Below are 15,139 nucleotides of genomic sequence, written 5' to 3' on the forward strand. Positions count from 1 at the left end.
CCCCCTTCCAGTCCGGACGCTTTCCCCCCCTTCCAGTCCGGACGCTTTCCCCCCCTTCCAGTCCGGACGCTTTCCCCCCCTTCCAGCTCGGACGCTTTCACCCCCTTCCTGTCCGGACGCTTTCACCCCCTTCCTGTCCGGACGCTTTCACCCCCTTCCAGTCCGGACGCTTTCCCCCCCTTCCAGTCCGGACGCTTTCACCCCCTTCCTGTCCGGACGCTTTCCACCCCCTTCCAGTCCGGACGCTTTCCACCCCCTTCCAATCCGGACGCTTCCCCCCCCCCTTCCAGTCCGGACGCTTCCCCCCCTCTTCCAGTCCGGACGCTTTCCACCCCCTTCCAGTCCAGACGCTTTTACCCCCTTCCAGTCCGGACGCTTTCCCCCCCCTTCCAGTCCGGACGCTTCCCCCCCCCCTTCCAGTGCGGACGCTTCCCCCCCCTTCCAGTCCGGACGCTTTCCCCCCTCTTCCAGTCCGGACGCTTTCCACCCCCTTCCAGTCCGGACGCTTTCACCCCCTTCCAGTCCGAACGCTTTCACCCCCTTCCAGTCCGGACACTTTCACCCCCCTTCCAGTCCGGACACTTTCCCCCCCTTCCAGTCCAGACACTTTCACCCCCTTCTAGTCCGGACACTTTCCCCCCCCTTCTAGTCCGGACACTTTCCCCCCCTTCTAGTCCGGACACTTTCCCCCCCTTCTAGTCCGGACACTTTCCCCCCCTTCCAGTCCGGACACTTTCCCCCCCTTCCAGTCCGGACACTTTTACCCCCTTCCTGTCCAGGCCAATTTTCAGCTCTATCACATTTTGAATGACAATTGCGCGGTCATGCAACACTGTACCCATATGAATTTTTTAGCATTTTTTTGAGACAGATAAAGCTTTATTTTGGTGGTATTTATTCACGGCTGGGATTTTTATTTTTTTTGCTATGTAAATTAAAATGTCCAAAAATTTTGAAAAAAAGTGTTTTTCTTATAAAATTTTGCGAATAAATAGTATTTCATCATAAATCTTGGCCAAAATTTATTCCGTTATATTTGTAGTAAAAAAAAAAATAACCCAAATTAGTTTATAACCAAAAATTATAATTTTTTAACTTTTTTTTGACATTTTTGTTATATTAATATTTTTTTTTTTTTTACACACCGTCACCCCAGCAGTACAGTGTTACCATGGTGACACTGTACTACTTGTGGGGGGTGATGAAGATTTTTTTTTACACTTTTTTTTAACACGGATTGTTTTTATACCCATAAAGGATGTAAAAGCAATCATTTTCTCCTTGCATTTCTCCTTGAGCGAGCTGTGATTGGTCACAGCTTGTCACATGGTACAAGGCTGTTCTGAATAGCCCTGTACCATGTGACCTCTGTGATCATTCACAGATTTCACACGTAGTAAGCAATGATGTCACAAGTGACATCTTGCTTATTACTCTGCATGTGATCACTGATTGGCTAAACAGTGATCACATGATCGGGACCTCGTACAGAGGTCCCGTCCGATGATCGGTGTTCCACTTTGTTCAGAGGACACAGCGGGCACCGGATCGTGGTGATGCACGCTCCCAGGGAGCATGCACAAGCAGGGGGCGGGAAGGCCGTATATAAACGGCCACCTGCCTCTGCACTGCCACAGTCCGGCCGTTTATATACAACGGCCGGCCGGGAGGTGGTTAAATCCTGCACTTAGAGGGGCTCTTTTCTCTTTCTTGCCTGTGTCCCACATGTAGAGCTTGCTTCTGCTCGTTGGAAGAGCTGCCCTGGTGCCTGACTTTATGTATATTATCATGGATTTCATTAAGGACTCTTTACGATTATCCACACATGAACTATTTATAGTGGGCATAGGGCATTTTAACCTGTGGTGCCTACATTTACTTTTTTATTCAGCTAATAAACCCCCACCACCCACCCCCCTTATACTTACCTGACCCTAATCTTGATCTAGTGCTGTACCCAAGAGCAGAGGCTCTCTTGGCTCCCTCTTCTCACTGGGCATGGAGGCCCAATTCCACAATCCTCACCTAGGCGAGGATGGCAATGTTTGCCCCGCCCTCTCCCGCAGCCTTCGGGAACACGTGACATGTCCAAGGATGCTGCAGGATCATTCTGAAAGCACATGCGCAGTGGTAAGCCAGATGTGGTTCCTTAAGAAGCCACAGCCGGCTCCAGCATCCCACATGGCGGTGCCGGTGACACGCAGCGGTACTTAGGACCGGCTATGGGGAGACAGCACCGGACACCAGGCACTGGTAAGTACCTCATTTGTACTACAGTATTTGTAGCTGCTGACTTCAAAAATATTAAAATGAAGCTGAAGTTCCATTGTAAGCCCGCGATCACCGAGAAGACGCAAAGGGCGATGCTTGTGGTGTTCTGGAAACTACAGTAAGCTGAGCAATGGTTGTGTCACAGTAAATACAATAAATACAAATCTACAAACCAGTAAATTCTCTTTGAGACCCTATTTTTAAATCCATCATCTAAATATGGCATTAAAAGAAAAAAAAAAAAGATAAAAAAAGAAAAATTAAAATAACAGTAAAAAAAGTAAAATAAATGTTTCTTTTTAGCCAGCTTTTACAAAGTGGTTTATTTGCTCACCCTCAGCCTTTGAAACTGAGCATGAACCAAATCTCCTTGCAACATCCCATGTAGGATACACGGGACCCGGAGCTCAGTGCGCTCACATAAAGGGGGTTTTCACAGTTCAGGCAGAAGTTTTCCAGGAGTTCTGAGCAGGAAATGTCCAGCGTAGAGAACAGAGCCCCTCACAGAGCCGTACATAAAGAGGCAGTGAAAGCGCAACCCTAATTACCTGTGACTGACATTGCTCCCAGCCTCTGACCTCACCCGCCAAACAAACAAGCACTCCTGGGCCTCCTGTTAACCCTTCTTTGTACAAAAAGACAACGCGGGGCCGGGGTAACGCCCCCTGCGCACAAACAAACACACAAAAGCGCCACACACCAGGGCAAGGCTCCCGGGGCATCATCATAATGCAACTATTTAGCTGCACAGCACTCCAGATGTTGAAGTTAAAGGATAAAACCAGTGAAAGAGCTGAATGCTCAGATGAAATGATATATATATATATATACATACACACACACACATATTATATATACACACACATATATATGTATATAAGTATTGGGCCTCCTGCCTTTCCACGCACATGACCTTTATTGGCCCCTCAGTCTTAGTCCGTAGGGTTCAATATTGAGTTGGCCCCGCCCTTTCCACACACATGACCTTTAATGGCCCCCCCAGTCTTAGTCCGTAGGGTTCAATATTGAGTTGGCCCCGCCCTTTCTACGCACATGACCTTTAATGGCCCCCCCAGTCTTAGTCCGTAGGGTTCAATATTGAGTTGGCCCCGCCCTTTCCACGCACATGACCTTTAATGGCCCCCCCAGTCTTAGTCCGTAGAGTTCAATATTGAGTTGGCCCCACCCTTTCCACACACATGACCTTTATTGGCCCCCCAGTCTTAGTCCGTAGGGTTCAATATTGAGTTGGCCCCGCCCTTTGCAGCTATAACAGCTTCAACTCTTCTGGGAAGGCCGTCCACAAGGTTTAGGAGGGTGTCTATGGGAAGGTTGGACCATTCTTCCACAAGCACATTTGTCAAGTCAGGCAGTGATGTCGGGGGAGGAGGCCTGGCTCGCAGTCTCCGCTCTAATTCATCCCAAAGGTGTTCTATGGGGTTGAGGTCAGGACTCTGTGCAGGACAGTCAAGTTCCTCCACCCCAAACTGGATCCTCCATGTCTTTATGGACCTTGCTTTGTGCACTGGTGGGCAGTCATGTTGGAACAGGAAGGGGCCATCCCCAAACTCCTCCCACAAAGTTGGGAGCATGAAATTGTCCAAAATGTCGCCTTAAGAGTTCCCTTCACTGGAACTAGGGGGCCAAGCCCAACCCCATAATCCCCCCTCCACCAAACTTTACACTTGGCACAATGCAGTCAGGCAAGTACCGTTCTCCTGGCAACCGCCAAACCCAGACATGTCCATCGGATTGCCAGACAAAGAAGCGTGATTGGTCACTCTAGAGAACACGTCTCCACTGCTCTAGAGTCCAGTGGCGGCATGCTTTACACCACGGCATCCGACGCTTTGCATTACACTTGGTGATGGAAGGCTTGGATGCAGCTGCTCGGCCATGGAAACCCATTCCATGGAGCTCTCTACGCACTGTTGTTGGGCTCATCTGAAGGCCACACCAAGTTTGGAGATCTTTAGCTATTGACTCTGCAGACAGTTGGCGACTTCTGCGCACTGTGCGCTTCAGCATGCGCTGACCCCGCCCTGTCATGTGACGTGGCCTACCACTTGGTGGCTGAGTTGCTGTTGTTCCCAGTTGCTTCCACTTTGTTATAATCCCACTAACAGTTGAGCGTGGAATATTTAGTAGCCAGGAAATGTCACGGATGGACTTATTGCCCAGGTGGCCACCTATCACGGGACCACGCTTGGAGTCACTGAGCTCCTGAGAGCGACCCATTCTTTCACCAATGTTTGTAGAAGCAGTCTGCATGCCTAGGGGCTTGATTGTATACACCTGTGTCCATGGAGGGGATTGTATCCAATGATTTGAAGGGTGGGCCCAATACTTTTGGCAATATAGTGTATATATGTGCAGTATATTTAGAAAAACGTTGTTTAATGGTGTGCCGACTCTTCCATCCACATTTGTTGTACAGCAAAAGAAGGTGGCTACAGTGTTTAAGCCCTGGTCCACACTGATGTGGTGCGGCACATCGCACACCGCATTCCTGTGCAAATCACATGCAATTTCTATGCGGTGCAATTTGAGCCATACATTTTCTATGGCTCAAATCGCACCGCATCCACACAAAAATAGTGCAGGACCCTTCTTTTTGGTCCGCACCAGAATCGTATCGCATGGGTGTTCAGAATGGGGTGCGATTATGATGCAGTGAGGAAATCGCACTGAGACCGCTGTGAATTCCGCACCACATCAGTGTGAACCAGGGCTAAAGCGATATTAAACTATATTTTTTGCCACCACGGAGTTCAGAACCTTTAAAGCGGGGGGGGGGTCTCCAAGCTAACTCCGTAAAGGCCCAGTTTACTGTCCTTCAGACTTTAGGGGGGCCAGGCTGGAAAATGTCCCGGCATCAGTGGGAATAAACAATGCTCCATCTTTGGTGTTAGTGAGAGGAATTGTGTTCCATCAATGGTGTCATTGGGAGAAATTGTGATACATCATTGGTGTCATTGGGCCCCATTCTTGGTATCATTGGGATGAACTGTGCCCTATCGTTGGTTTCATTGGTGGGAATTGTGCCCCCTCGTTGGTTTCATTGGTAGGAATTGTGCCCCCTCGTTGCTTTCATTGGTGGGAATTGGGCCCCATCGTTGGCAACGCTGGAAGGAATTCGTTGGTTTCAACAGATTAAATAGCGCCCAATGGCCAGATAAAAGCAAGCAAAGGGCCGCATCCAGCCCCCGGGCCGCAGTTTGGAGACCACTGCTTTAAAGGAAAGCCAGAGTGGGTGGGAAGGGGTTAATGAGCATCCTGCAAGTCTTACCCTGTTGGCAGGCCCTCTGAAGATGGAGTGGCTTCAGTTGTTCGCAATGAGTCAGCTCCAGAGGACTCCTCATTTGCCGCAGGAGGCAATCCTGACCCTGGAGACGGCGTAGAATTGGTTACACTAGTGGGTAAGGTGCCGCCTGAAGAGATCACATCGATGGTCGCGGGTGTGTGGGAATGATCACCGTTCACTGCAATTATAAAAAATAGACAACAATAAACACAATAAGTCAATTTTTTTGTAAGAAGTAATTCTTGACCTCTGAAGATAATATCTTCACACATCTCTAGAATGTTCTTGGAACAGTTGCTTCAAAAAATAAACTTAAAAGAGGAACAAAGAGCAAAAACACGGCTGAGCTACAAAAAATGTCAAAGAATGAATAATGCCGGCCATAGACGGGTCAAAAATCGGCCGATTTTTCGGCCGAAAGAATAATCGGCCGATTTTCACACCATTAGTGGGTTAATATCGTTGGCCGTTTTTAACGATTTCTCCTCTTTTGGATTATCGGTCATGTTGGAAAATTTGTGAAAACCGTCCAATTTTCCCGGCAATGATGGTCAAATCGTGCGATCGTTTTTACGAAAAGAATATGCGCATGAGCTGAGACCTGGAAGGAAGTTAGAAGCTAGGTAATGGAGGGTTGCTATGAGCCTTTCCTCAGCGCTGATGGATTTGCGCATGCAAGAGTGTCTTCTTGATGTGTGGTCCAACCGTGTTTAGGAGGAGCTCCGACTGTTGTGACATTCTTAACCCCTCACCTACAGGGCACTTCTACTCCCTTCCTGCCTACCGGACACTTCTACCCCCTTCCTGCCCACCGGGCACTTCTACCCCCTTCCTGCCTACAGGGCACTTCTACCCCCTTCCTGCCTACCGGACACTTCTACCCCCTTCCTGCCCACCGGGCACTTCTACCCCCTTCCTGCCTACAGGACACTTCTACCCCCTTCCTGCCTACAGGGCACTTCTACCCCCTTCCTGCCTACAGGACCCTTCTACCCCCTTCCTGCCTACAGGGCACTTATACCCCCTTCCTGCCTACCGGGCACTTCTACCCCCTTCCTGCCTACCGGGCACTTCTACCCCCTTCCTGCCTACCGGGCACTTCTACCCCCTTCCTGCCTACAGGGCACTTCTACCCCCTTCCTGCCTACAGGGCACTTCTACCCCCTTCCTGCCTACAGGGCACTTCTACCCCCTTCCTGCCTACCGGGCACTTCTACCCCCTTCCTGCCTACCGGACACTTCTACCCCCTTCCTGTCTACAGGACACTTCTACCCCCCTCCTGCCTACAGGACACTTCTACCCCCTTCCTGCCTACAGGGCACTTCTACCCCCTTCCTGCCTACCGGGCACTTCTACCCCCTTCCTGCCTACCGGGCACTTCTACCCCCTTCCTGCCTACCGGACACTTCTACCCCCTTCCTGCCTACAGGGCACTTCTACCCCCTTCCTGTCTACAGGACACTTCTACCCCCTTCCTGCCCAGGCCAATTTTCAGCTTTCAGCACTATCACACTTTGAATGACAATTGCGCGGTCATGCAACACTGTACCCATATGACATTTTTATCGTTTTTTTGAGACAGATAGAGCTTTATTTTGGTGGCATTTAATCACCTCGGGGTTTTTTATTTTTTCCTAAACAAACCAAAAACCACTGAAAATTTTGAAAAAAAAACATTTTTTTTTAGTTTTTGTTATACAGTTTTGTAAATAAGTGATTTTTCTCCTTCACTGATGTGCGCTAATGAGGCTGCAGTGATGGGCACGGATAGGCTGCACTGATGGACACTGATAGGTGGCACTGATAGGTTGCTCTGATGGGCATTGACAGGCATCACTGATGGGCACTGAAAGGCAGCACTGATACATGACACTGATAGGCAGCACTGATAGGCAGCACAGAATGGCGCTAATAGGCGGCACTGACTGGCACTGATAGGCGGGCACTGATGCGCACTGATAGGTGGCACTGACTGGCACTGATGGGTGACATTGAAAGGCAGCTCAGATGGGCACTGATATGTGGCATTGATTTGGCACTGATGGGCACTGGCACGTGGCACTGACGAGCACTGACACAAGGCACTGATGGACACTGACAGGTGGCACTTCTGGGGCCACACTGATCATCAGTGCCCTCATGATCAGTGACAGCTTGAGACGAGAGAAATGCAAATAACCGGCATTTCCGTGTTTACATGTGATCAGCTGTGATTGGACACAGCTGATCACGTGACCGAGCCGACATCTTCAGCTCTTTTCGTGATCCGCTGTGTCCGAGGGACACAGCGCACCGGCGATCGCCGCGCTGCGCGCTGAGAATGGAAGGACGTCATATGACGTCCTATCAGAACGAGAGAACCACCTTGCGCCTGTCATTGTACTATATGGCGGGCGGAAGGCGGTTAAATAGTTCTTGTAATCGTCAGGATTGTTTTCTTTTAAATTTAACAGCAGGATTATGTGGGAAAACATGGCGCGTTGAAGCGGCTAGTCTTTGGACCATACTCTGCTCTTCCCTTTTTTTTTTCTTTTTTTGCTCCTCCAGTGCTACCAAGCCAAGCGCCGTTATGGCAATTTTTCTTTTTGAGATGTTGAGATGTTGCCGGGCATTTTCGTACAAGATGTACAGATTTTTCGTGTGCACGAAACGATTGTGATGTTCGTTCCGTCAGGCTCTCTGTAGAGTGGGGGTGGGTCTGAAAGGTCAAAAAATGACATCATTTCCTGTTATGTCATGATTTTTACGACTCGGTCGGCCGATTTTCGTAATCATTGGTGGTTACGTTGGTTTAACGAACGATGTTTCGTTTATCGGACGAAAAAACGTCCGATAAATGCCCCGTCTATGGCCTGCATAATTCAGTTCAGCCAGTCTCGTAGTTCACACAAACCTTTGCCCAACTGCAGGGCTAAACGGGTGACACCTCTATTTCTTCTTTCTGCTTTGCCCTTCTTGTGTCACCCGCCAGGTCTCTAAACAGCGAGCACCACTTGTATAGCTCAATGGTATGTCTAAAGCCATACTAATCCCTGGTTCACATATATGTGGCCGTGCGGGTTGTGTTTTGCGTGGACACGAGAACTCAATCATTTGAATGGACTCTTGTGCCCCGTGACATGCAGGGAAGCAGTCCCTGCACTTCTTCTGAAAATGCAGCCTGCACAGGAACCTCGGTTCCCAGTACGATTGCGTTTCCCAGCGCAGGCTGTGTGCCATTAGAACTAATGACACCCGCCAGCAGGTCCACATTCCTCTGTGCGGATTTTCGTACGGATCTGCAGCTGCACCACCCGCATAGATGTGAACCAAGCCTTAAGGTTCTGTCACGTGTCCCAGAAGACAACTTCTGCTTCCAATCGCAGCGGTCCCCAGCGGAAGTGGAAATTATAATTTTTCTAAATTTTTTTTTACATTGTTATTTTATATTATAATTTATGTTTTTTTTTTACATACTGTCACCCTAGCAGTACACTGTCACCATAGTGACACTGTACTACTTGTGGGGGGTGATGAAGATTTTTTTTTTCTTTTTTTACACTGATTGCTTTTACACCCATAAAGGCTGTAAAAGCAATTATTTCTCCTTCTCTCTGGCTGCATTCTTGCAGCCATTGAGAAATACTGTGTGAGCTGTGATTGGTCACAGCTTGTCACATGGTACAAGGCTGTTGTGAATGGCCCTGTACCATGTGACCTCTGTGATCATTCACAGAATTCACACGTAGTAAGCAATGATGTCAGAAGTGACATCTTGCTTACTACTCATGTGATCACTGATTGGCCAATCAGTGATCACATGATCGGGACCTCACAGAGGTCTCGTACAAGGATCGGTGTTCCCGCTGTGTCCTCCGGTCACAGCGGGCACCGGATCGCAGTGCTGCGTGCTCAAGCAGGGAGTGGGGAGGACATTTATAAACGCCCACCCGCCCCTGCACTGCTCCCGCCCATCCGTTTATATACATGGCCGGACGGGAAGTGGTTAATGTATTTTCTCGGTGTCCCATGATACACAAGTTCAGTAGTTTGTACAGGTACATTGCAAAGTGTGCGGCCCACACTAGTCTGTAGTTTTTACCAACCTCACTTACCCAGTACAGTGATGTCGCTGGAGCCATTCTGGCCTTTGACTGACGAAGAGTTGTTTTCTGCATTTTGAGGATGAGAGTTGCAATCCCTGTGCAGATAAATGTGGAATAAAGTATGAATATTAAAAAGGAAAGACTAAAGTCACCATTGCTAGAATTTCACACATCCAACAACATTTTCTTCAAATACTCAAGGAACACAATATCTCCCTAAATACTTGGCAATGAGGTTTCCCAGATACATGGCTTCTCCATGTTAACGGGAGTTCTAATATCTAAACTTTTTTTTACCTGAAGGCACTCTCTACATTCAGGTAAAAAATGCCCAACTATTTTTTCTAGCAACCCCCCTGCCCCCTCCATAAACATTTACCTGGATCCTGTCCCTGTTCCAGCACTGTTTCGGCACTCATCACTTCCTGGTATCACTCCTGCTGCTGTTAGTCAAACTTTTTTGAGAATGGAGCAGGGGCGTGGCTTACTGGAGCTGTGTCTGTCAATGCATGCACACAGCCCGGCTCGGGAGTGTGGGAGCAGGTACCTATCAAAACTAAGTACCTGCTACCCCCCCCCCCCAAAAAAAAGAAAATGCACAAAAATTAAAGGAGGGGAGGAGGTGGAAAAGCAAAAAACTTCCCCTTTTTTGGGTGATATCCTGCTTTAATGTGATATTAAAGAATACTTTTTTCTTTAAATAAAAGATTAGATTTACTTGCTTCCTGGACAACTCCATATTCAGGGTGTAACATGTTACAATCAGACCACCCACCCCCCATCCCCGCTATGAAGATCTTTTCCCCCTATGCTAGCTGTCAAGTTTTTAAAAACGCGGCCATGCGGGGCTCCGCCCACACGGTCGCGTCACTCATTCACAGTCATCTGCGAATGAGAGACTACAAGTCCCCACAGCCTTAGCAGCTGTCAGCTTGTGGTCCTGAATGAACTACCACAACGCTGTGAAGCGCCATGATAGTGTCAAGGTCCTACCTTTTCCCAGAGGTTATGTTACTCCATGTGCTGGCATCCATCTTGGATTTCTGCTGAGCATGGTGGGAATCTTTTATGCCTTCAGGTCTCTGAGGTCCATCCCCCAGAGGGGTGTGGCTGAGTACATATAAGCCTGTGATCCGCACATGCTCTTTGCACTTGTGTCTTTGTCTTGCTACAGCTCTGTGTATACTCTCGTGACTCTTCTGGTATCTGACTCGGCTTGTGACTAAGACCATTCTCTGTGTTTTCCTTCGATCTGACCTTCCGTTGCTGAACCCGGCCCGTGACCTGTGATTCTCTGTCTACTGTTCTGTATCGTTTTGTCCCGTTGTTGTCGACCCGGCCTGCCTGACTACGCTATTGTCGTTCTTACCAGCTACACGCCATTGGCGGCAGCCATTACCGCAGCCGGGGTGTCTCGGGGGCCGCGACCTGGTTCCTGGCTGCGTCAAGTCCATCCCCACCATCAGGGGCCCTGGTGAAGGGCAGCCTGGGACTTAGACTCCGCGCCCTGAGGGACTTCGATCTGTTGGTGGTGGTTGTCGTCAGCCAGTGCGTTACCCTGCCACTAGGCCTACCTGTCCGTTCCGCAGCCCTGCCCTGACAGATAGTTCATCCATTCTTCCTGTCAGTATATTTACTTGCTCATACATCCCGTACGGACAAGCGGATATAATGACCGATCTGCAGCAGACCTGCATGGCATCAGTGATCTGCTAATCGCTGGTGCAATGCTTTCCAGGCTCCTGCGGACAAAAATAATAAATGCACATTGTTTTACCTGCAAAAAAATGTGCATTTATTTATTTATTTTTCTAAAAAGGTGAATTTATCCTTTAACTGAACACAGAATTTTCAGAGCTCATTCACAGTCACTGTAGCTCCCCACCGTATCTGAATGCAGCTCCCAAGATTTTTACGTTTGGGCACCCACCCCCACCCCCCCAATATACATTAAAAAACAGATAAGCCCTGAACACAAAGGCCAGTGTATCTTCCATAGCGGAATTCTTCCTGAGAATTGAGGTGTGGCGCTTTGTGTGCGCTCAGCATGTGTCCGGGGAGAATTCTGGAAGCGGGGTGAAGGGAACAATGACCCGAGGCACTAGCACCTCGGAGACAGAATTCACCAAGACATTCTACAGAGCGGTGTGAAATGAGAGAAGACAACATGTGAGCTGAGAACGAGGGACACGGCGTGCAGAAAGAAGGAGAGAAACATCTCATATTTAAAGCCTAACTCCACATTTATTGCCCCATAAATGTCTCTTTAACCACTTGCCTTCCGGGCACTTTCACCCCCTTCCTGTCCAGGCCAATTTTAGGCTTTCAGCGCTGTCGCACTTTGAACGACAATTGCACGGTCATGCAACGCTGTACCCAAATGAAATTTTTATCATTTTTTTTTTTTTACAGACAGAGCTTTCTTTTGGTGGTCTTTAATCAGCACTCACTTTTTTGCTAAACAAAAAAAAACTGAAAATGTTGAAAAAAAAAAAAAAAAACCTTTTTCTTTGTTTCTATTATAAAATTTTGCAAATAAGTGATTTTTCTACTTCACTGATGGGCACTGATGAGGCTGCACTGCTGGCCGCTGATGAGGCTGCACTGATGGCCGCTGATGAGGCTGCACTGATGGCCGCTGATGAGGCTGCACTGATGGGTGCTGATGAGGCTGCAAAGATGGGCGCTGATGAGGCTGCAATGATGGGCGCTCATGAGGCTGCACTGATGGGCGCTCATGAGGCTGCACTGATGGCCGCTCATGAGGCTGCACTGATGGCCGCTCATGAGGCTGCACTGATGGGCGCTCATGAGGCTGCACTGATGGGTGCTCATGAGGCTGCACTGATGGGCGCTCATGAGGTTGCACTGATGGGCGCTCATGAGGCTGCGCTGATGAGGCTGCACTGATGGGCGCTGATGAGGCTGCACTGATGGGCGCTGATGAGGCTGCACTGATGGCCGCTGATGAGGCTGCAAAGATGGGCACTGATGAGGCTGCAATGATGGGCGCTGATGAGGCTGCAATGATGGGCGCTCATGAGGCTGCACTGATGGGCGCTCATGAGGATGCACTGATGGGCGCTCATGAGGATGCACTGATGGGCGCTCATGAGGATGCACTGATGGGCGCTCATGAGGATGCACTGATGGGCGCTCATGAGGATGCACTGATGGGCGCTCATGAGGATGCACTGATGGGCGCTCATGAGGATGCACTGATGGGCGCTGATGAGGATGCACTGATGGGCGCTGATGAGGATGCACTGATGGGCGCTGATGAGGCTGCACTGATGGCCACTAATAAGGCTGCACTGATGGCCACTGATGAGGCTCCACTGATGGCCGCTGATGAGGCTGCACTGATGGCCGCTAATAAGGCTGCACTGATGGCCGCTAATAAGGCTGCACTGATGGCCGCTAATAAGGCTGCACTGATGGCCGCTAATAAGGCTGCACTGATGGCCGCTAATAAGGCTGCACTGATGACCACTGATGAGGCTGCACTGATGGCCCCTGATGAGGCTGCACTGATGGCCCCTGATGAGGCTGCACTGATTGCCCCTGATGAGGCTGCACTGATGGCCGCTGATGAGGCTGCACTGATGGCCGCTGATGAGGCTGCACTGATGGCCGCTGATGAGGCTGCACTGATGGCCACTGATGAGGCTGCACTGATGGCCACTGATGAGGCTGCACTGATGGCCGCTGATGAGGCTGCACTGATGGCCGCTGATGAGGCTGCATTGATGAGCACTGATGGCCTCTGTTGAGCTGCACTGATGGGACACTGATTGGCACTGATAAGGCTGTACTGATAATCAGTGCAAATGTACTCTGTCACAGGACAGCCAGTTATCGGCTTTCCTTTCCTCATGCTGTGTCAGCGTTGAGGAAAGGAAACGGCGATAAATGGCATTTGTTTACGCATGATCAGCTGTGATTGGTAAAGAGCCAGGGCTTTGAGCCGGGGCATGACCGCGCAATTGTCATTCAAAGTGTGACAGCGCTGGAAGCTGAAAATTGTCCTGGGCTGGAAGGGGGTGAAAGTGTCCGGACTTGAAATGGTTAAGTTGGGGGGGGGGGGGGGGGACCGAATTATCCACAGATTCGCTCTCGTTTCATATACATGTGTATGAATGCACAGATTTGTATGTGATGCACACGCCTTACATACAGCTATGCGTAAGTCTTGTACCTATAATGAAAGCCGCCTTTATGATTCAGGAGGAGAACACAAGTCCATTGAATGTATACAATGAATTACATGGAACTGAGAATACAAACCTGACTTTGTCTAGAGCGAAGTGACCATTCTCGAATATCATCTCCCCGTCCGATGTTTCTGTATGGAAAGAGCAGACAGTCAGAGAGGTGCGGACACCAGCACAAGCTCTTGTTCTTGAGGAGCCGCACGTGTTGTGTTCTCACCATCCTCAGGCGCTGATCCCGGCTCAGCACAGGCCTGGTCCCGCTCTATGCTCTGCTTTCCTCTGGACTCTGCGCTGCCTCTGTGCTCCGCCTGAATACTCAGCCGCATTGGGGTGTTCTTCACTGCAAAAAACAAGGAAAGCGGCAATGTTCACAAAAACATGCGATACCATCTAACGAATACATTTCGCAAGTAACTGATGGGCGCTCATGAGGCTGCACTGATGGGCGCTGATGAGTTTGCACTGATGGCCGCTAAAAAGGCTGCACTGATGGCCGCTGATGAGTTTGCACTGATGGCCGCTGATGAGGCTGCACTGATGGCCGCTGATGAGGCTGCACTGATGGGCACTGATGAGGCTGCAATGATGGCCGCTGATGAGGCTGCACTGATGGCCGCTGATAAGGCTGCACTGATGGCCGCTAATAAGGCTGCACTGATGGGCACTGATGAGGCTGCACTGATGGCCGCTGATGAGGCTGCACTGATGGCCGCTGATGAGGCTGCACTGATGGCCGCTGATGAGGCTGCACTGATGGCCGCTAAAAAGGCTGCACTGATGGCCGCTGATGAGTTTGCACTGATGGCCGCTGATGAGGCTGCACTGATGGCCGCTGATGAGGCTGCACTGATGGCCGCTGATGAGGCTGCACTGATGGCCGCTGATGAGGCTGCACGTGTCCTGGCCTTCTAAATCTAGTGATCAGCAACACAGGGAGATGGCTGGCTATCCTATGAATGGCGCCGAATAATCAATAATAAATACAATAATAAAAAAGTATAATAAAAAAAATATATATATCGTGAATACCCATAATACGTAGCCTCCCTAGCGGTCTGATGATGTCAGTATTTCTGTGCTCAAAGCGGTACATTATTTTGCTTGGAAATATGTATTTTTTTGTATTGTAGGCCTGTAATTCTTAGGAATAACTCACTGAAATCTGTCCGAACAAGAGTCTAGTAAACATCCCGGGGAGGATAAAATTTGAGACACCAAATCATAAAATTATAATTGAATAAAAAAAAATCATAAAAAAATATAA

General features: G+C 49.3%; 1 protein-coding gene across 1 annotated transcript in view; it reads right to left on the reverse strand.

Annotated features, from left to right (window-relative positions):
* Positions 1-15,139, reverse strand: part of LOC149427138 (E3 ubiquitin-protein ligase Itchy-like) — a gene marked incomplete at its 3' end in the record, with an annotated part of 51,273 nt that overhangs the window by 16,278 nt on the left and 19,856 nt on the right. The window contains exons 2-5 of the mRNA XM_089668222.1: positions 14,093-14,215; positions 13,949-14,006; positions 9,671-9,756; positions 5,561-5,753 (exon numbers count right to left, since the gene is read on the reverse strand). Coding sequence (XP_089524348.1) covers positions 5,561-5,753; positions 9,671-9,756; positions 13,949-14,006; positions 14,093-14,215 — 460 coding nt within the window. The remainder of the gene's footprint in view (positions 1-5,560; positions 5,754-9,670; positions 9,757-13,948; positions 14,007-14,092; positions 14,216-15,139) is intronic.

This window comes from Staurois parvus, unplaced genomic scaffold, assembly GCF_062004578.1.
Source record: "Staurois parvus isolate SC_StPar_1 unplaced genomic scaffold, SC_StPar_1.0 ptg003977l, whole genome shotgun sequence".
In the NCBI taxonomy this organism is placed as follows: domain Eukaryota; kingdom Metazoa; phylum Chordata; class Amphibia; order Anura; family Ranidae; genus Staurois; species Staurois parvus.